The sequence below is a fragment of the Eucalyptus grandis genome, chromosome 7 (genome assembly GCF_016545825.1).
Source record: "Eucalyptus grandis isolate ANBG69807.140 chromosome 7, ASM1654582v1, whole genome shotgun sequence".
Classification (NCBI taxonomy): Eukaryota; Viridiplantae; Streptophyta; class Magnoliopsida; order Myrtales; family Myrtaceae; genus Eucalyptus; species Eucalyptus grandis.
Window position 1 is genome coordinate 22,446,948 of NC_052618.1, and position 23,101 is coordinate 22,470,048.

The window sequence follows — 23,101 nt, forward strand, 5'->3', positions numbered from 1 at the left end:
ATGAAATGACTAAATTAGTCTCAAATTATGCCATAAATTCATCAGGTGGCCAAGGGCACGCATGGACTCTATTTTTTTTTATTCTTTTATTTTCAAGAACAGGTTTAAAACAGAGATCTATTGAGTAATGTAATTTCATTTTTTTTATTTTTGAAATAAATTTTTGGTCCAAAAATAGGTTTGGAACATAGATGAAAGTTAAAATATTTTTTCTTTTTTATTTATTTTTGAAACAAAAATAAAAAATAAAAAATCTTTTCCACCGTCATTGTTGGCCATCCGCTAGCCTCCCGTCACAATTCAAGAGGGAGAATTTTGTGTTGTTAACAAATAAATTTATATTCTAATCTAGGAATAGAAATTTTATGTTGTTATCAAAAGTGTATTTTTGTTGAGGAATAAAAATTGAAAAATCTATTTCTAGCCATAAATTGATTTCTAGAACAGAATAATTCTCATTTATACCCAAAATTTTCACCGACTGACTTGCAAGCACATCTCATTTATTTTGGTAGCAACAATAGGGGCAATTTTGTGCGAGATATAATGATTTTATCTATTTTGAAGAAGCCCCAAATGGAAGAAGACCCAAAATGAAGTTACGGTTCGTGCTTAAAATCCCTAATTTTGTTCATTCACCTCCAAAATCCCCAATTTCGTTCTTGTGGACTTGCGTCTCTCGACCTCTCCTTAACCGTGGAAATAATCTCAGCTTCCGCGTCCTTTTCTATGCTTCGTTTCATGCGCTGGTTTCTGCCCATCTTTGTTTCCGCAAATCCATGTTTTTCTGGTCCTAATCGATGCTGCTTCTTTTGGACCTTGCGGACAGATGCTGATCTGAATTGTAGAAAGGGATTTTGAGCAAGAACCCTAACTTCAGATTGGGTAAGATCAAAATGTTTCAGACAAAATTGCCCATGATTTTGCCTCCGGAGTAAGCGTGTGAGTCGCATTTGCTAAGCGAAATGACGAGGAATTGGCCCATCGGTGGTCTCATTTGAAATTAAATGATTATTTTGGGATCTTATTTAAGACAAAACATGTCTTGAAAACTCTTTCAAGAATAAAATATTTCACTTTATGCTCTTCTTTGAAATTTTCTCTCACATTATTAAGTGTTTAATTTTAAGGGTGCATTTGTCATTTTCAGGCTTGAGATTGATCCGATCAGGCAAGGCCAGCGCTAGGGCCAAACAAGCTAGGCTACTCAGTAGTCAGCATCACAATTTTAAAGGAAGTACAAGAAAAGTTCAATAATTCTTACCTTTTACCAAAAAAGAAAAGAAAAGTTCAACATATTAAATGTAAAGCTTTATAAACTGCACATCGATATCATTTACTTGATAAGTTTTGAGATTGATGACGTACTGATTAGTTAATGTGCAGTTTTAATTCTTTCTGCAGTTTTTAGTTCCTTCTAAGAATTGACTAGCTAGCCGTTTCTATTGTCGATATAAAAAGAATTTATGTATGCATTTAGCAACGGATAATTGACATTCAATATATTCAATCATATACCATTTTCCAAAAACACATGCCAATCATAATTGCCATGTAAATTTTTTTTATATAATGAGAGCGGACATAATAATAATAATAATAATAATAATAATAATAATAATAAATGTATGGCAAAAAAATGTGAAAAGGAAATAAAATAAATGTTGCAATTGTGAAATGGTAAGAAAAAGCCACTTTTGGGAAAACAGAGCATAGGGGAAAGAGCAACCCAGAATTGAAGAGGTTGCTCCAAACGCTCACCGCATGAAGGAGGAGAGCAGAGGACGACAAACGGAGACGCAAAGGCATCGCAAACGCATTTCCCTTCGACTCGCAGAGCGCACGGATCGATCTCTTCGCTCCCGAAACCAAAGCCGGCAGCAGAAGAAGACGACCCACCAAGAGCGCTCCTCAGTACTCGCTGCAGGGCTGCGAACCCAGAAGGGACGCGGTCACCGAAGGTACGGGGCGCTCTCTGCCACCACGCTTTTTCTAAGTCGCGAATGGGAATGATTGTCGGTCGGTAGCGGCAGATTCCCGTGATGGGTTTTGCGTTTTGCTTTCGTTTGGAACGATCTTGGGTGGATTGTCGAGTCTAGAATGGCGGGTCGTGTTCTGAATCGTGAAAGAAGGTCGGGGGGGGTTGGAAAGTTTTGATTAGGAGAGACGGTTGGTGAAGGAAATTGAAGGGAGAGGGAGAGGGAGAGCTTTCGCTTAGAGATTGACCCGCGAGTTGCTTTCCTGGACTTGGATTTCGTTGCGGAAGTGGCACCGCCGGACGTTTCTGACAATGGTTGGGTGGTTTGGGGATTCGATTTCGACCAAATTGCTGCTTAGGACCTGATTTTTTTTTCCCCGCCGGTGCTCATTAGACTAAGATTGTAGCAAACGGAGTGAATAGCTAAAGGAATGAAAAGAAGATGAAGTGGAGTAGGGAAAGGTCTCTGCGCATTGCAAGTCTTCAAGTTGGTGGCCACAAATAAATGTGATGGTTTTTTCAAGAGAGGCCGGGCGAGTGTTCTATGTGATTTCAAGTCAGTTCTTCTGGCTTTTAGTATGTGCAGCTGAAGAAGCACACTCTACTATCGAATATCAGATTGTGTTGAAAAAGCGAAGAGGAATTCATATTAGTCATGCCATGTTGCACTCTGCATGCTTTCTGTCCATGCTCTTTTGTCATGTCTTTCAATGCAGCGGCATCGTTGAGGACAGCTAATTAGATCCTTTATTGCACTCCAGTCGGATGTTTGGTAGAATGTCCTTGCAGTGGAAATCTGGATTTTCAATGAGTAGATGTCTTCTATGTGTATCTGGTCATTCATACTCTACTACTCTACTACTCTATTACCAAGGGCTATTTAACAATGACCTAAATGATGGATACAGATCTCTCAAATGGACTTAGTACTAAATTTGTGGATAAATATATGAAGTAAAGGGGTCGTGGCCATGATGACACTTGCATTTGGACAAAAGAGCAATTTAATGTGAGTAATTGCTTTTTTGTGTCAATTTTAAATGCCTTTTCCTGGCAAATCATGTGCTCAATATATGGTGGGACCTGGCGTCTTTACGCTTAACTGAGTGAAACAAATCCTGCACCTTAAATTTTGTCCATTAAAGTAATACTTCAGCTGATATGCGGACCAAAATATAAGAATTACTTGTGCATTGATTTTAACTTTCAAGCTTGACATTGCTTTGAGGCCTTTGCATTGTCGTTTGCAGTTACAAACAGAGAAGATGTTTTCCTAACTAGATTGTTTGTAACCCAAAAATAAGCCTTTTGACACTTTCTGCGTCTGGAGATTTGCCAAGTTCGCTGTCACAACCATAACTTCCATCATTAAAGAGAGTTGGGAGGGTGGAGTTTGATTCTCATCAGCACTACTACACAGCCACCACATTGGTTAAGCACTTCTTTAGAATGTTTATGCTTATGGTGATCTTAAAGTCTCTATTTTGGTATTTGAAGTGACTTGTTTCGTTAGGTGCTAATAGAGGATCTGTGCAAATTCATGAATTGGAAACGTGGTTTGTGTCTATTTGTACGATAATAGCACAGAGCAAACATAATTCTGCAAGTGATTTATTATACTATGCCATATAAACCCACAGTATTGATAAAAATGTATTTTGGACATTGATGGTAGATGATCGTGAGTATGATTTGCTTGTGTATAAGAAAATTTTGTGCTTATGTTCACATAGTTATTGGGTTGATAGTTGTTTGCTCTTAAACTTAATTATCTTACTTACTTTTTGGCCTTGAAGTTCAAACATGTTGAACGACATCTGTTTTCTTATAACAAGAATATGAAACACAAAAATATAGGCAAAATCATCAATAATTCTTTGCCATGTTAGTTGATCAGATCAAGTTTACCTGGAGGACATGAATAATTCAAACAGTCATGACTACTAAGACAATGGCAATGACATATTATATATAGGTATCCAATTTTTTAAAATTCTTTCCAACTTATTACAACTTCCTTTATTTGCTTGTAGTTTGGAGAGAAGCTTGTGCATTAAACTCGGATACCTCAACTTGATTTCTTAAAATAGCACCTACTATGCAGTTGCATTTGGCTCTGATTAGAGATCTGTAAATAATGCAAAAAATGTCTATAAATCTTTTTTCATAATGTCATCGTATTTTTGGGGAAGATGAATAACGAGTGAGCATATTGGAAGGATCAGCACATAATTTGCATATGTTCTCAAGGTCTTTCTTCTTGCCATGTCAAAGAACTACCTGCAAAGGGTAAGAACCAAGTTTTTTGAGTCACACATAAAACCCCACAAAGGTGTTAGAGAGCTCATTTGTGCCTGTCCTGTAAAATCAAAGCTTTATTACAAATAGCTTCGTTGAATCTCCTTTCTATATCTTCACAACGTAACAAAACTAGCATTGAAGGTTATTTGTATTGACAAAAGAAGAGCATGAAAAGAGGTTATTCATCAATTGTCCTCTTACATAATTTTTCCTTGTTTGAAGGTTATCTTAAGTTTGGTTGATTGCAATAACTTTGTACATGGAAGTTCTTTCTCTATTGATGTCATTTTGTCTAGTATAATTATTTCCTTAGTGATCTAAATATTGTTGATACCTGCTGCCTTTGTAGCGCTATCTTGACTTTGATGACTTACTCAGTCTCTTAAAAGGGGAGTTTTGAGGATGGGAAATTTTGAAAGTTTTGTAGGAGGAATGAATTAGCAAGCCAATTGAGACATTGCTCATGATTATGAGATAATGGAACCCAGCTTGTAGTGTATGGATTGCCTGCGGTTCCTTGAATGCTGGCTTAAAAAGGGAATGCCATCAAAACTATGGCATTAATGGTCACTAATTCCTTGCCCACCGGATGTTTAGATTTTGGGTTTTGAGGAAAAACGGTGATTTGTCTCTATAAATTGAAATGTGCCTCAATGTCATTATGGCTTCTCAGGTCTCAAAGAAGAAATATCAATCAAATTGGAAAGAAATCTTGCCAAGAACTTTGTACTAGCTCAGCCAATTAACCAAATATTAGTAAGAGGGAAGTGCTAACTAGAATGGAAATAACCAAACAGAGAGTGAGTAGTGGTGAGAAATGTCTCCATTCATGTTAGTTTTGGTGATAGTTTCTGTTGTAAAGTTATTGGCTGTTTAAGTTGGAAATGACAATTATTTGGGAAAAGAAAAGCTATTGATCGTAGATTACTGACTCAATGGGAAAACATTGTTAAAGTTGATCGGGGGAAAGAGTAATTAGGTTGATGACTAGGCCGGATGGTCAAGTATTCATGTGGTATGGTTATATCCAGTCCTTTGTAACTGAGACTGTTACAGTAATCAATTGTTACAATACGAATACAGTGACGTATGTGGCATAACCACATGAGGGTGTAGTTACATAAATATTTCTATTTTATGATATATGGAGATAAGCATGTTTTGTTGTATTTAATATCGTGCGTGTTTTCATTGTGCTGCAAAGTCCAAAAGTTCTAACATGTTCGTTTCTGGTGCAGTATTTTTTTGAAGCTGGTTACTCAGTTCCAATGGCCAATGATACTCAATTTTCAGGTTTTCAGGTACTATTATGGGACATAGTTTTATTCCTCATGCAATATTAATGTCCTCTCAAAATGACTGAATCTGTTTAGAGTCTCGAGTGGACATATAGCTCTAGTAATAACAATGTACTTTTTAAAACCCGGACTATGCCTAAGAGATATCATCTTTTCCATATCTAAATTGGTGCATGAATACCCCAGGGAGAGGTGAGGGGGTTGTTTGTGTTGTGGGGAGCTAAACATGGACACTTGTATTGCGAAGCGAAGCATCTGGGTGAAACAAATAACGTGACGCTGCAAAGATTATTATACCTTAAATCTGCAGGAAATCTGCCATACATTATGAAAAGACATTGATTGAAGTGGTTTGATGCTGTGTCTAGGAAGACTCAGTGGAAAAGCAACCCATATAGATAGGATGTAAATTACAACCAAAAGAAAGTGTGGAAGATTTAACCATTGGACTATGAGAAAACAAGAATAGAGACAGAATGATCAACATTCAACAATTCTGTTTTAAGGATAAGATGGCTAGAAACTGTAAGAACTTGACAATTTGTAAATTGGACTCAAGAATTGAATACCATTTGATGGAAAAATGGAGTTGTGAAAAAGTAACGGGGCTTAAGTTCACTTGCAATCAATTGAGCAAGTCTACAGTAGACAAAAGAATGCCAACATATCTTCTGCTTATCTGCTGAGCAGAACTAATAACCATCTTCATGGCTTACTGGGGAATTGATTCCCGCTTTCCATGGGTGAATGGAGACCAAGGAAACCTATGAGGTCTTTTTTAAAAAAAAATAGATGTTAGGCATGGAGTGTACATATTCATTTGCCTCAGGAATAGTTTCATGACTCATTTTCATTTTCTAATGTTGGTTGTCCTATAATTCAGTGCCTGGTTCTTTCTGACTGTTTTACTACAGCCTCTACAGCCTCCTGTAGTTGGTTCTGCAGATCCTCCAAGGAATTTTACTCAGCCAGCGCCTGTTCAAGTACTGCCATTCTCCATTTTATTCATGTCTCTGCTTGTTACTGTGATTAACATCAATCTAAAACTGCTTTTAATCTAAAATTATTGCAGCCTTGGCCAGCGCTTCCGCCTCAGCAACCACAGCAGTTTGTTTCAACAGTACCTCAACATTTTCAGACTCCTAGCCATGGTACCGTACTCATGAATATTGGATTGCCTTCTGCCCCTCTGCATCCCCAATTTCCTCCACCAGTTCAACATTTGGCTCCAAGGCCTGGGCAGCCAGTTCAGAATGTCCTTCCTCCTCCTCCTCCAGGGCCATTGCCTATTTCTCAGCAAAATAAACCCATGGCATCTGAGTCACTACGACCTCATCAGCCTAGTGGTCTTGTTTCGAATAACTTCATGCCTGCAGGGAGCGGCCTAAGAGCTCCTCTGTCATCATCATACACAGTAAGATCAGAAGTTTTATTAATTGAAAATTTCTTCTAAGCTCTTTCCTCGCATGGCTTTCATGGACTGCATTAATTGCAGTTTGCTTCTCATGGGGGACAGCAGCAAGGGAACTTTGTTTCTCCAAGGCCCCCTTCTCTCTACCATCAAATGTCTCAACCACAGGCTTCAGGAGTCCCAAGTGGGGATCAAGTCAATCTGCCATCTGAAAGCCAGAACACTACCCCTGTGACTGGGTTGCCAGTTACCAGTGAGCAGCCTGCAGTTTCTGCTGCACTAGCACTTGTATGAATTTAATGTGGTTAAGTTGTTTCACCTCATTGGCCACATAGTTTTTTCTCACTGCAACAAAACTTTGAACTTTCTCCTTTTATAGAATACTTTGAAGAACTTCTTGAAATTCTACTTTGAAATTTTCAGGAGTCAAGCGGTCAGCATAACTCTTCTGAAGTTGTCCAAAGAATTCAAACTGATTGGATAGAGCATACATCTCCTGCAGGAAGAAAGTATGTGATTTTGATGGATTCTTTTTAGAGGCAATTTCTTGAAGAGGAAAGGAATTCTCATATTGAAAATGAAAAAAAAAAAGAAAAAAACTAGAATTGACCATCTTGGTAGATAGAGAATGCTTATGAAGGGCAAACTTTCTTTGCCTGATGAGAACTTATAATGCTTATAGCATGCAATATGTGGCAACTGTATTGCGATTGTTATGATAACTGAAATAGTGCTGTCCTGGAAATCAATATTCTCCTGGAGGATAAATTGCAAAGAATTCCAATACACAAGATAGAAAAGATGAATTTTAAAGCACAAAGAATGATGGTGTATAGCTTGAGAAGATGGTTAATCTCAAGCTTTTGGTGGTAAATTTATTTTCAGTTCCCTTCATTACTTCATCATGAAAGTGGTTGGATTGAATTTTTCTGTCTTTAGTGTCTCCGCATTCTGCTGAATAGGCTTAATTAGAGTTGACTAGCCAAAAAAGTGGGTCAATCAAAAGAAACTGTTGCCTTTTGGAACAAAATTAAGCCTATAGGGGAGAAGTTTGTATTTGCCCCATTAAGAGTACAATGTGGGGATTCTTGTTCATGTAATATAGTGACCTGAGGAATAGATAAGACCAATGAAGAAGATGGGTTGACAACATAAGGGAGGTTTTTGTATATTATGGAGAATATAGCACAAATGAGAGCACAGTGGAGTGATTGGGGCAAAACAGCTATGCCCACCTTTAGAGAAGCTATCCGCTTGGGTAATATTGATGTTGCTGATATGCTGAATATGGGATGGGTTTCCCTTGTTAACTGGCGATTAATTCTCAAGGTAAAGTGAGTTGCAGAGAGAAAGAAGCAGTAGCTCAAGTTGCTTTTGCAACAGGTAGGGGGTAATTTAGGATTTGAAGCACCAGATTGATGACATCTCCTGGCCCAGGCTGCTAGTTTGTGCTTTAGCTGTGTTGAGTTGTTACATTATGTTAGTCACTTTTATTGATTTTGGAGGTGATAAGAATCCAGCAAGTGCAGTACTTCAACGGGGCAATTGATGAAGGGGCCTAGCCCTTCTTTCATTTGTATGCCGCTTTCTGTGGTTGGGGATGGTTACTTGTTGTCTTCATTTGTCTTGCTCATGGATACTTCGTAGACACAAGATGTCCGCAAGTTTTGTGCAAAAGCATGAAAAGTGACTCAACTATCACTTGATGCCGTTGGAATTAATGTCAAAGTGATTTCAATTGTCTTCTGAGGCATTGTAGAGCCGGATTGCCTTCAAAATGAGTGAGGTTGCCTTCAAAATGAGTGAGAATGGTCATGCTTCAAATTTGATTTTATTGAGTAGATCCAGATATTACAGTCGAATGACAAGTAAATGCAAAGTGGCTCTTACAGCTTTCTGTTTATTGAACTACACATGTTTTTATTGTCTACTCCTTTTCCGGTTTACATTTCATTAATTTAGCTTTTAAAGTACCTGATTTTAGTCTTCTCTCTGTTGTCTGTTGTAGATATTATTACAACAAGAAGACAAAACAATCTACATGGCAGAAGCCCTTTGAGTTGATGACGGTAACTGAGGTGGGCTATACTTCACTTGATGCTTGACAGTAATCACATTCATTGTGAAACTCTACTTGTATATTGTTTATCTTGTAATATCATGATCCAGGGTAACCTTTCCTAATATAACATAAATTATTTTGTATCTGGTATGGGATTTCTTGTTATATGTGCTTTGATTACCATTCCAACTTTTTTATCTGGCATTTCATTACTCTTCCTGTTTGAGGAGAGAGGTAACACAAAAGAAGAGCTGGCTTGTAACTTGGTCAAAAAGGAAAGCGTTTCTGAGTTTTGTACCCATAGTAAAATTTTGGTGCTTTCTAAGAAGCAAATATGACTACATTTGTGCTTTTAGCGTGAGCATCCTAGTTTTTGTGGTATTCTTATTTATATAAAGATGCTTATTGATCTTTCAGAGTAGAAATTATTATGCATTATCATTAGTGTTGGAACCAAGAAATCTGTTTCTACTACTTGAGTCATCTTTTGTTGATATGATGTTGCAGAAGTTGCTGTTAATTGAACTTAAGTAGGTGTCTCAAGTTTGTTAGGAATGTGAGATTGGATGCTGACACGGTTTCTAATTTTCTGTGCACATTGTGAGACTTAAGTTGGGTAAGTGTGGTTATTTGGTGTTTGTTCAACAAAAGAGCATAGTTTGAGGTGTTTTTCCTGTAACGGGAATTTGTCATTAGGTTTCATTAAAAGGATTTTCTGTGTGAAGATGCATTCTGAAGGAGGTTTACTTCCAGGCAACACTGTTGATCCCTCTATGCCTTAACATAGTGAAATTTAAGTCCGTATGATTTGTGGACCCTCTTTTAGTAACTGATAAATTCATTTATGTCAAGATCCTTTTCCAGCTTTTAACAAGAAGAAAGGATGAGGCAATTTGTTAACCTCTTTTAATTTTTTTGGTCACTATTAGGATAAAGGAAAACATAAGACTTGCTTGGGTAGGGAAAAAATGTCAAGAATAACTCGTGTGTTTGGGTTATCTAATCTTGGTATAGGGCAGGGGGAGAACCAATACCCATTTTCTTCCATTTGTTAAAATTTGTGGTTGATATTTCTGATCCGTAAAACTATGCGTGGGTTTTGGTTTCTCACTTATCAACCAGTTTAGCAGTTCACTGATATATTCCTTTGTGTTGTTCCTTTTAATATTGAAATTTTCTATTCCTTGAATTGATTGATCTAGATCTGGTGGACTTGCATAGTTAGTGGATATCTGGTTATGTTGCCAGGCTTTTGAATTATTAGATGGCCTGCTTATTGGGAGAGAATTTTGAGGCATGTTGTCTTAGAAGTGTGATCATATATTATGTCATATAGCCCTCGATTATTTTAGGTTTCACTGATTTAGTCCCATTATTATCTCTTCTGGTATGGTCTCTGAGGTTTTATGAAGTGTGTTTACTTTCGATACTTTTTACATGGATCTTCGTGGTTTGAGAATGGAACTGTCAATTCTATTTTTTTCTGTATGCGCTTTGCATGACATCCATAGCTTCAAAGGCACTTATAGGTACATGCCCTGCTTCTCTTGATTGGTAATATGTGATATGCGTCTTTGCTGCTTGGCTTATCTACTAGTTAACCCTAATGTTAGTATCTTGTCATTTTACTACTTCCTTCAGTGTGACAATTCTATCTTCTTAATCATCCATTTTGAGGAATTTAGTGATGAAAAAAATACCCAAGTATGCTTGCAATTCTTCATAATCAAGTGTTGACTGAACATTTTAAACATATAGGATGGTTTCTGAGCTTTCAATTGAGCTTTTGCGATGAAGTTTCTGTTGCATGCAAGTTCATTCACATTTTAGAGTATGTCACTCTTATAGTACTGTTTGAAAAGATCATTCTTCATCAACGTGGAGGCTTGGTAGGGATTAAAAATTTCATTACTGAGGTTTAATTGTTGATTTCATTGTGACGTCAAAATAGTATAAACAATTGGGAGTCAGCTTGGGTCCTGAAATAATGAGGAACAATTAAAAGTCATTGTGTTGTGGTTTAGAGTGGAATAAGTAAAGAGTATCCTGATTTTATGCATTTTATTGAGTTCAAAATGGGAAATGGCTCCTCCATCTCCTTCTGGCTGGGTGGTCAATGGACCTTCTTTTATTTGAGCTATCTCTGGAATTGTTCCAAATAGCTTCTCATCATTAAAACAGTGTCATTATTTCTTCTTTTAATTATTCTATATGTGGACAAGATTTTTCCATATCTTCTCCATTTCCCCCCTAAAAAAGCCATTTAGTTTTTCTATTTGACCGTTCATAGTTTTTTTTTTATTTTTTTTTTATTTTGAGTGTTCTCTTTTGCTCATTGTCATTCTCTTACTGTGACAGCGTGCAGATGCTTCAACTGACTGGAAGGAATTTACAAGTTCTGACGGAAGGACGTGTGTACTTTTCAAGTCAAGTTAATGTTCATCCCTATAAGCTTCTTTTTGTTTTAACTCTATCCTATTGATTGACATGTAGATACTACTACAACAAGGCTACTAAGCAGTCTAAGTGGGAAATGCCTGCTGAACTGAAGGTGCCTAATCTCATTCACTTTTGCATCTCTTTACCCTTCTATCACGCTATCCTGTTTTGACACTCTTCAATTCCAGTTGGCTCGTGAGGAAGCAAAGAGAAAATTGGCCCCAGGAACACAATCAGAGTCTTTACCTTCCTCTTCTACCTCATTGGTTCCAGTTAATGAACCTGATGGTGCAGATATATCATCTTCCACATCTCAAGGACCTACATCAAGCCCAGTTCCAGCAGCTCCTCTTAATGCCTCTGGGGACACAGAGTCAGCAGTGGTTGCTGAATCAGAAGAAATATCTGTCCCAGTGCCTACTTCAACGTTGGTGGCTGTTGTCTTGGATACATCCATGGATGATGCTGAGCAAACTGTTGTTCAACAGAGCAATGAAGTTGCTGCTGATGCAATTGATGATGGCACAACCCCAATGTAACTTAATAAAGAATCTATCATGTCATAGAAAGTCAGCCAAGTAGCTTTAGATTGGATTGAACTTTCTGTACTTAAATTTGCAGGATTGATTCCAAGAAGTCCACTATTCAGGATGTTCCCTGGTCAGCTGGAGTATCTGTTCAAGACAAAGTATGCCTAAAATTATCTTGTACTGGTGTTCTCTAATTTGCAGTTCCTATGCCATAAGCAATTTAACCATTTACTTTTCAGGAAGCCAAGAATATTGAAGTGAGTGCTGAAGGGGCAGAGACACTTGTTGAAGAGAAATTAACTAATAGTGAACCATCACCTTATGCCACTAAGCTGGTATGACACGTGATTTGCAATATTTTGGTCCTTTCAAGAGATATTCTGGGTACTGTAATTTGAGTTATGATGATCCTTACTTGTTTAGGAAGCTAAAGCTGCATTTAATGCACTTCTGGAGAATGCAAATATTGGTTCTGACTGGACTTGGGAGCGGGTAAGTTACTGTTCTTGAAGCTTTTGTTTGCACTCAAATAACTTCAAGTATTGATGGTAGCACTGACTTTTCAGGCAATGAGAATAATAATAAATGATAAAAGGTATGGTGCTTTAAAAACACTCGGAGAGAGGAAGGAAGCATTCAATGAGGTAAAACTTTAAATTGTCAGCTCTATAATGGTTGTTCTATCCTCCTTTCTTTTGACTAATTCACTTATATTTTATGGGACAGTTTGTTGGTCAAAGGAAAAAGCAGGATGCTGAGGGTAGACGCTTTCAACAGAAAAAAGCTAGGGATAATTTTAAGCAAATGTTAGAAGTGAGTCATTTATCACCTCACTTTGAAAAATTTATTTTTTTCCCTCTAGCTTTCTGATTTCTTCTTTACCAATTTTGACCCAGGAATGCAGAGAGCTGACATCTTCTTCAAGATGGAGGTGTGTCTTGGTGATGGTTTTCTTTTGTTCCTTTATGTTGGTGACATTATCACTAACGTTCCTATATAATTAAATATTGTTTAGCAAAGTAGTGACATTGTTTGAAGAAGATGAACGTTTCAAAGCTATTGAAAGAGACAAAGACCGGAAGGATATATTTGAGAGCTTCATAGTTGAGCTGGAAAAGAAGGTATTCTATTCCTTTTGGTCTTAGACAAGGCTTTTTGTGTACCTAAATTGTGCTACCCAATTGTCGATTGACATTATTTTTTGCAGCATATTTGATTGATTCTTTCCGGTCCACGTATACTTTTATGTTTAGTGCATAAAGAGAAATATAAAATAAAGGGTATTGTGAGGATACTGTCGTGTGAAATCAATTAGATGAGATCTGTTATGTCTAATGGTGAGGGTAAAAGCAGTGCGTTGCCACCCAGAAAATTCAAGTGGTGTAACTTCTTCTCGTGCTTTTCAAAATTACTATTTCAGTTATGTGCCTGTGTGATGTGGCAACTGGAGGCAGTTACCAAAAACATCTGATGTGCTTTTGGGCTGTGTTAAGCATACTAGTGAATCAGACCAATTTCTATGCATATGAAAAGATGCCTAATTTGGCAGCAGCTCTCTCTAATTATGAGAAGTGAATAATTTCTTTCCATGCACATGACGCTACATATTGATTATTTACTGTCATTCAAACCTATTGGACATTGATAGTTGCTCAGTGCAAAATTTCACTATGACATTTGTGGTGAACCTGAAATTTGTCATGTGGAAGCTTGAATAGGAAACTAGGTACTTGACAAGAAATTGGAATTTCCTTTTTCGAAAGCATATGGGAAAGTACCTTTTTGAAAATCTTTTTGGTTTTTGCTTGATCTGGTTGTGATTGATTGATCTATGGTTGCTTTAAACTGGTATCTAATATATCAATCTGTGGGGTAATTTCATCTACATTCTTAAACTAAGTATGTATAAACTTCTCTGTCATTAGGAGAGGGAGAGATCTTTGGAGGAGCGGAAGAAAAATATGAGGGAATACAGGCAGTTCTTGGAGTCTTGCGATTTTATTAAGGTACTTTTTGGCAAACTCCTCTTTGATAGCATATTTCCAATCCTCATCTATGTTATTGGTATGCTTTTTTTTTTCCCCATGTCCAGTCCCTCTATTGGGGAAGTCAATCTCTCCCATCCACTGCCTTCTCTTATGTAGGCAAGCAGTCAGTGGCGCAAACTACAAGATCGCTTGGAGGCTGATGAGAGATGTTCACGCCTGGAAAAGATGGATCGGTTAGAGATATTCCAGGTTTGTACTAATTCTTTGGGGATATTTTTGGTAATTGATACTGGCCTGATGAACTTGATTTTTTTCAGGATTATCTGCATGATCTAGAGAAAGAAGAGGAGGAGCAGAGGAAGATACAGAAGGTGCTGTACTATTTATCGTCAGGCAGTTAAATGTTTTTCATCTTCATAATATTTCTTTCTTTTTGATGAGGTGAACTGATTTGACATCTTTCTTGTGTCCATTGTTTTCCCATCATTTTTACTGATGCAGGAGGAAATGAGAAAGGCAGAACGCAAAAACCGTGATGAATTCCGCAAATTGATGGAAGAACATGTTGCTGCTGGCACTCTTACTGCTAAGACTCTTTGGCGTGATTACTACATGATGGTTAGAGTCGACTGTTTCCTCTATAGTATGAATATATTTAGTTACTAAACTACCTATCTGTTTTACTTTTGATGGTTCTAGGTTAAAGATTTGCCAGCATATATGGCAGTTGCGTCAAATACGGCAGGTTCAACGCCAAAAGATTTGTTTGAAGATGTTGCCGAGGAACTACAGAAACAGGTGAAATGCGCCTTTATGTCAAGTTTTTTTGGTGTACATTGAGTTAGAATTCGAAGTCATTATCTTAATTTATTTAAGAGCTAAAATCCATGTAAGTTTTTCTTTGGACACGCTGCTGTGTAAATGATCTGTGCCTATTAATAACAGCAAAATAATTCTATCCTTCTAGAATGATTCACGTTGGAATTCTGGATCTTATATCTAATGATTCTAGGACTTGCTTGCGAAGTAAAACTGTCATTCAAGCCTTCATTGGACTTCACATGGGTGGCAGGGGCTAAGTGAATATGTCAACTCCAGTTATTAATATGAGCCTAATGGCACTTTTAGCATCTTTCATAATACCCCTTATTGGAGTTACCTCAGCCAGCATTCTTACTTTTATCATCATGAAGTTAATAGTTCAAGTCTCTTCACTGCCTCGTATTCTCTTTTTGGTGAGGATTTATGTACTATGGGTGCTTTTGCCCTTCTATCAATATTTTCCATATTGCATAGTGCTCATGGTGGTTATTAGAAACTTTTTAACTTTTAGAAGTATTTTAAAGACTCTGGGGTTTTTGAATGATTTCTCCACTAAGGCTCCATTTATTTCGCGGAAAATAAATGATTTGGAAAACATTTTCTAGAAAACGATTGCTTATCGCACTTACAAAAGTAAATCGACGAAAGATATTTTCATTGTCCACAAAAAGGATTACACATAAATCATTGTTGATAACAAATTTTTTTTCGTTGACTAATAATTTCAAGTGATACTGGTGATCAGCAGGAAAATATTTTCCAAAACATTCATTTTTCGTTAAACAAACGGAATCTAAAATTGAACTCTAATTCTATTTATTAAATCTACTTCTTTGTATAATGAAGCCTTGTCTCAAAAATGCAAATTAGCTTGCTTCAAGGTACCATCTCTTCCCAAGGTTTACTGAGTTTTCTCCACTAAGGCCAGTTTCTGTAATGCTAGATTGTGTCTCCACCATCTTAATACATTAGTCACTCCTATCAGATTTTGGGGCATCTATCATAGATTCTAGATTTATTATGCCAGAGAAAATGTTGTGTGGCTATGACCAAAAATATTAGAGGAACCTATATAGTATGGTTAGGACATGTGAAATGATGGGTTTTAGATTTTATAGTTAAAAGCTGTCATGTTATGGTGGGGATGCTGGGGAAATGAGATAGCAGAAAGGTTAGAGATGTGAACATTACTTCAAATAAGGACCAAGGTCTCAAATTGCAGTAGATGTCTTGTCAGGTGGTATCACAGCACTAACACTGGTATTGGCTTGCATTTTTTCGTCGCAATAGTGGCCAATAGCAGTAGCTGCACGAGTGCTATATTGCAGCTGCTATTTACAACCAGGATAAGGACGTTAATCCATTATATTGATATCGTCAATCATGGAAGAAGATCTAAATGCTGAACTTGCATTCTTAAATTTAAGAATTTGATTCCTGATCTGTTTTACTTGTGGAAACAGATGTGTTGTGATTAACATGCATCATGGTGCCTCATTTTTCATAGTAATTTTGTAGACAAAATAGCATAAACATGTATGGTTCAACGGAACTACCTGCTTTTTGTTCTGTTCACTTGTTCAATTATGCCTCTCTCTAGTTTCTTCACCTATAGCTTTAAAGTTAGCAACGTGCATCGTATCAATGGTCACTCTTATATAGGGAACTCACCTGTTCCCCATCATTTCTAATTCCTCCTTTTGGGAATTACATGATAATCATTTACTATTTTTCTACTTAATGCTTTCACTCAGTACGTCAATGCTGCGGGAAGATTTGCTCTTCATTATCTTCTAGTGTTCTTTTGGTGAAACACAAGAATCTATTGCTTCTACAGTTGATTTTAAAGTTTCATTTCTTAGTTATTTTGGATAATGTCATCTCATGTCTTAGTCTCTTTCCAGATCATGCAATGATCAATTGAAGCCAATTTCACTAATTTTGTTGCTGTGGCTCTTGAAAATTTACCTTATTGAGCTGTGCCTATGATGCTGTTGTTAAACATGAAAAAATATGTGCTCGGAAAGTGGCAAATTCTGACTTATCTTCCTTTGGCAGTATGAGGAGGATAAATCTCAAGTAGATGATGCAGTAAAAATTAGAAAGGTATGATTGATTGGAGGGTTTTGCTGTTTCTTGCCTCTATCATCTCTTCTAATCTTCTGGCTTGTGTCAGATCTCCTTAACATCAACCTGGACTGTTGAAGGCCTGAAAGCATCCATTGCAGATGATATTCGTGGCACACCCATATCAGATATTAATTTTAAAGTATGTTTATTTTCTTGGCTTGTTAATTCGTTCCTCTTACCACTTGTTTCTTCCTTCCGGTTCTTCAATAATTGGTCCACAGAGTATTAATTTTCAGCGCAAACTATTTCAGAACAATTAGCTAGGGGCTTGTTATGTTTCATTGTTTGTTTGGCCTCTGACATCGTGCTGTTGCAAAACTGTGAAAGTTGGTTATGTGTAGCCTGTATTTTATTGGTACCATTTGGAGTAAATAGGTGGCACATGAATTGTTATTGCTATACGATTATGTGTGCTGAAAGCCAAAACGTTAAATGATTAAATATTTCTACCTGATTGAACAACTGTAGTAATCATGATCTTTTAGGGATGATATGGTAGAAAGTCGGTCAGAAACCATGTTGATTGACAAAGTGATTTTTGCTTACAAAAGCTGGTTGCTTAGATTCCCTGTGAATTACTTTGGACTATTTTAGTCAGTCAAATGGTTTTTAGCATTAAGCAATTGACAGTTCCTATGAAAACTTCATCTCACCCTGGTGAGTTTCATTTATACTGACTAAGAGATCAAGGAATTGAGTGCCTGTACAAAGGAACTGTTAATTGGATAATTGCATTCTACGGACAGATGGATGCATTCAGCACTTGCAATTTCCAGCTGAACCATGATATTTAATGTTTATATGGTGAAATGGGCCAGAATTTGGCGAAATATATCTCAATTTATTAATAATTGACATACCAAACATTCTCAAGGATATGCAAGAATTAGATAGCTGTAAGTAGCAAAGTGGTGATTTTTCCACCAAGAAGTTAGGCAGGAGCTTGAGTTTAGATTTGTTCAGCTCAATTGCAAGCAAGGGAAAAAAGTGTATTTGTCAGTGAAATGTTCTTAAATACAGAAATATGATCCTGACTTCTAGAGTGGGTTGGATGAAGGAGGAGAGACTAATGAGAGAAGGAATCTAATATATAAGCTTGGCTTAAACAGTTAAGACTTTATCATGCAATAGAAACATCTGATCTGGATTTTCTTGCTTTTTGCAGTTAGTGTTCGATGACTTGCTGGAAAGAGCCCGGAAGAAAGAAGAGAGAGTTGTTAAAAAGCGTAAACGACTGGGTGATAAGTTCTTCGATTTACTTACCACTATAAGGGTATTGCGAATGGATGTCAACTATATACCTTCACACTCATCTTATGAATCTGCATATCATAAAGATATGTTTTTGCTATCTAAATTTGATCTTCTCATTTCCAGGAAATAACTCCATCTTCAACATGGGATGAGTGCAAACAATTGGTTGAAAATAGTCATGAGTACAGGTATAGCTTAAGACATCGTTAAATTTGATTATATTATTACATGTAGTTGTTTGAAGATACCAGCCATATTCCATTTTAAATTCTGCAGACTACTGTTTAAATGAGCTAAATCTGTCTATCTAAATGCTATATTATTTTAATTTAACTTTGCTGAGGGGACTTTTCTGCATATAATAAATGAACTAAGTCTGATATCTGGGTGTCTATCCACAGCATTTATCCTACCTCGATATTTGAATATCCAGCTTTAATTTACTTCTTGTCTTTCTGAGATGCTGTTACATACACTAGAATCTGACATTGCGAAAAAAATCCTTGTGCAGTTCAATTGGTGATGATATATATTGTCAGGACATTTTTGAAGAGTACATAACAAAATTGAAGGATCACGAAACAAGAAAACACAAGGAGGAAAAGGTACTTATCTGCTCTGATTCATGTTCTTTAGATAATTCCCATATATAAAGGAATATATATAGTGCACACTCTCGATTGTTGCTCCTTTATTTTTGTTATTTTCAATTTGTAAATGAAAGTAAATATGTATGATAGTCTTTGCTCCATTATTTTGAGACATTTGCCAGAACACAGTGAGGCCAAAGGAACCTCGAAATTTGGTGCTATGCTGCAATTGGAATAGCGATGCAAAAATCAGATGGAATTTAGCTAGATTTTCTTTCTTTTTAGCTCAATTTAAGGGCAGATTACTATGGCACTTGTGTTGTTTTAGCTCTAGTACTTCAAGTTTTTATTTTTAGTACCTTAACATTATGGCAAAAGAGAAGGCTACAAAAGTCAAACTGACCATGCAAAATTTCATGTGTTGGTACTCATTGCCTCAAGTTTTCATTGTCTATCACTTGTTTTGCTTCTTTTCAGGCAGAAAGGGAAAAGAAGAAGCGGGGAAAAGAAGGGAAAAGAGGGAAAGATAGGAGAGAAAAAGATAGGTATGATAGAGAGGAGGAGGAATCGAGGGACAATGGAGCAGACAGTGACCGAGAAATTTTGTCTGAGACTCGTGCATCTTATAAGAAGAAAAAATCAGGTGAAGATCGTGAAAGAAAGCGACACAGGCATATTCATAGAACATCAGATTGTATGGACATTGCTGAGGCAGAGCATTCTGAAAAATATCACAGACACAATGGTGACCATAAGAAGGCCACACAGGTATCTAGTATTTCCTCTGTTTCTTAGCTTGAGCTAGCTGCCATTTTCCTTTGAGAGGAGATTATATGAAAAAGTTATCCAGGTGGACTTGTCTCTATGTTTCAGTTTTGGCTGGATTTCTTTATCTTGTGGGTTCATAACACAGAGAGTTACCATGTCAGTTGTGGTTTTTGGACAGAATAGTCATGTTATAGCATTTCAGCATCACAAATAACACTGTAAGGTACTTTTTTCTGCACCTAGAATGCTCAGTGTAATGAAACCAGGTTTCGCTCTTTTTTCAAACTTATAAGACATTTACCTTTATTTTCATTTTGAGCACATTCTCAGCCATAGCTTAGTGGGTTTGTGTGTAGAAAATCAAATCCAAAAGCATAAACTATTTTGTGAAGAGAGATTACATGTATATATGCCCATCAAAATGCCCCACTTAAGCGATGAGGGATAATACTTTAGCAACTCCTCTCACTTGCAAATCAGACTAAGATATTTAAAAAGAATGCAACTGGAACTAAAGAACGGGGAGCCACATGTGGAATAAATTTAAGTGGACATGAAGGATTTGGACCAAGGTATGATATCATGTTAGAAAGGTCGACGAATTTTTATTTATTTATTAAGTAGGTGGAGAGAGGTTACATGAATATAAAACCCATTGAAACACGAAATTCAAGTGACATGAGATGATGCTTTAACGTGAAAACATAATCATCAAAACCAAATCTTCATATAAAGTTTGCTTATCAAGTACCCTGGGAGCACTCATTAACAAGGTCCATTAGATAAATGGGTAATTACCAGTGTTTCAGGTCGTCATAAGAAGTTATCAACTGCTGCACTACTGCAGCAACATCAACAAAAATTAGATTGTTGCAGCCTTTTTCCTGTGAATGTGCAACCTTAGATTGCTTCTCTTAGTTCTTGCTCCTTTCCATAGCAGAATGGTTTCCAATGAAACCAGAAAGTTTAGTTCCAGCTCATATGTTTATGTGCGAATTTGTTTTGAGAGGGTGGTACTCCATCAGTCATTGGCTTCAAGCAGAAGCATTTATTGTCACTTTTTGGGGCCTAATGCTATGTTTGTTGAATATAGGGTGAATGGCATAGTACTTTTGAACCTGGGAGGCAGCACACACTGAATGAATCTGAATCAATCTTTTTGAACTGCCTGCCACTGGCATTCATATCTGTAGAAGCAACCATAGCTAGGGGCGCTCACGAGCTGGTCTTTTGTGAAAATTATAGCCTGCATCGAACTCATTGGGCCAGATGTTTTTACACCTGAAAGCTTAGCCTGGTTTTGTAGGCTGGCTGGCCTGACCAAATCTATCCTGGTTCAGGATTAGCCTGGTTTGACAAACTGCAAATGAGGAGCAAAAAGAGACCTAAATCTAAGAAATTCCTTAGTTCCATTCAAAATCACCAAAAAAAATACATAAGAGTTCCAAATTAACATCCCCACAGAAAGAATGAGAAACATCAACCAACAAAGACACTGAAAAGGGTACAAAACCACAGTAGAAAAGGCAATAATGGGTAACTGACACTTGAGGTTACTGGTGTCCCGTCGCTGGTTGTGATAACTTTTCATGTAGTTTTCTAGCAAGACATGGGTGAAATTGCTTGATTTGAAGTGATTAGGGTCATCACTTACCATTGTTGCTTGGCTGGAGTAGATGGTGGACATTGGTCGAACTTCATGGTTGGTCATTGTTGGATACCTAGATGCCTGATGGTGGACGTTGGAGTCATGGGGTCAATCAAGGGTGGAGATGAGAGGGAGCTGAGATAGGGGTGATCGGTTCCTGGCTTAGAACTAGGAGACGATTCCATGACTTCTGGTTCCAAAAGATTAGAACCCATTTGCAGCCACCGATTCCTAAACTGTTCAGGTCCGGTTTGGTGTGTGGTCTAAATTGAGATCCGGCCCATTTTTTAATGACAGATAAGGGTTGCACCTCTCCAATACAAAAACATATGTTGGTTAGGTGGTTATGTTGTTATTTGTTGGTGTTGAAGACCATGGTTTGATCCTCAATGGGTGCAAAAGTATTCTTTTGTTTGTTTAAAGGAGACTTAAAAACTGGTTCAACTGGGAAAACGAACTGGTTAAACTGGTTCTGGGTTGAACAAGGGCAGTGCACACCCTAGTTGAGAGAGCTAGATATGAAGTTGAGACAGCTAGAGGAGGCGTGAGAATGAGCATCAGGGTTCTTGTGTTTTAACTTTTTAATATATGTTATCTTAAATATGTATTTTCAGGCGAGGCCAGTTTTTTCGAGCCTCTGATACTGAGGCCCTAATTTTTAATAACAGAGAGCACCATTGAGGTAACATTGTTGAGATTTGGATAGGATCTTTATTATCATGAAAGCTGGTGCCCTTATTACCTTTCAGTTGCTATTCAAAGGATTCATTTGTTTAATTGGGGAGATCTGTTGTAGTGAGGTTAATGTACATTATAGAGTGGTTGGTGGTGCACACTGCTGAATGCAAGGAGAGAATCAGAGGGCAAGTGAAAACGCTGTTGCTTTTGCTCTCTTTGGTGTTTTGTCTTGCTAAGTGGTATTTTCACTCCGTAAACAAGGAGGTCAAAGTAATACTTGAAGTCCTCAATTTGTACATAGCTCATACTATGGACTTACACCTCAGTCAACCACTTCCTCTTTTGTTCATCTCCGTGTTCTTTGGCTATTCCATGCTCTATTCTGTCGACTCCTTCCTGAGGTTTGTTCTTGTCCAATGGTTCCTGACAGCACTAATGTGCTGTTTTTTTTTTTTTTTTTGCATAACTTATGGTATAGCATGAATCCACTCCAGAGTCTGACAGTGAAAGCCGCCATAGGAGACACAAGAGAGATCGCAGAAATGGTTCTCACAGAAGTGGTGGGTATGAGGAGGAACTTGAAGATGGGGAATTTGGCGAAGATGTAAAAAAGTAGTAGTTTGGCTCTGTTCATTTTTGAGCTGCTGTGAACCTTTATAAGCTCCCTGCGAAGTCCTGCTGAGTCAGTTAGTCATCATATCACTTTTCATATAGAGAAAAGGAGCTGTTTTGTATGTGTTTTCGGCTCCTTTAAATGCGCGCATATCTTCTATTTTCTTTAATTTATTTTTGGGTTTCCATACATCTGGCCTGGGTGGGTTTACTGCATATTAGGAAAATGTCATTTGGTACTGATGAGGTTTCACTGAAGCGTGTTGTTGTTGGTGCTTTGGGATGTTTAGAAACTAGCAATTCTTGATGGCATTTTTTGCTCTGTTTCTTGGCAAGATGACACCAACCCGTTTGATCTCTGGGCTAGAGAATTTTGAACTGGCATTGAGGACTCTTGTAGAAAACCAATATCTTCTGTATGTGAAGGAACGATAAGTGGAGAGAATTATTGACCATTGCAGAAGGCATTGTTGGATATGTTTTAACAATTTGTGAGCAGATGTTTTGAGTATATTTGACATGCAGTTGCCGATGAACATCTTACCCTTCCTCAAAGTGGCACCCAAGGCAAAGCCCCTTTGACTGCTAAGTA

At 37.3% G+C, this 23,101-nt stretch overlaps 1 protein-coding gene across 1 annotated transcript; it reads left to right on the forward strand.

The window, feature by feature from the left end:
- Positions 1 to 1,703: 1,703 nt before the first annotated feature.
- Positions 1,704 to 22,997, forward strand: LOC104453058 (pre-mRNA-processing protein 40A). Its single transcript, XM_010067558.3, has 29 exons — positions 1,704 to 1,961; positions 5,518 to 5,580; positions 6,492 to 6,560; positions 6,650 to 6,991; positions 7,073 to 7,276; positions 7,412 to 7,497; positions 8,997 to 9,066; positions 11,409 to 11,461; positions 11,544 to 11,601; positions 11,678 to 12,024; positions 12,111 to 12,177; positions 12,259 to 12,354; positions 12,443 to 12,511; positions 12,586 to 12,663; positions 12,746 to 12,832; positions 12,916 to 12,950; positions 13,035 to 13,140; positions 13,945 to 14,025; positions 14,164 to 14,256; positions 14,325 to 14,378; positions 14,509 to 14,625; positions 14,707 to 14,805; positions 16,888 to 16,935; positions 17,006 to 17,098; positions 18,125 to 18,232; positions 18,337 to 18,401; positions 18,725 to 18,818; positions 19,281 to 19,571; positions 22,376 to 22,997. Exons 2-29 carry the CDS (start codon positions 5,548 to 5,550, stop codon positions 22,511 to 22,513), a joined length of 3,081 nt encoding a protein of 1,026 aa, XP_010065860.2. The 5' UTR covers positions 1,704 to 1,961; positions 5,518 to 5,547; the 3' UTR covers positions 22,514 to 22,997.
- The last annotated feature ends 104 nt before the right edge of the window (positions 22,998 to 23,101 follow it).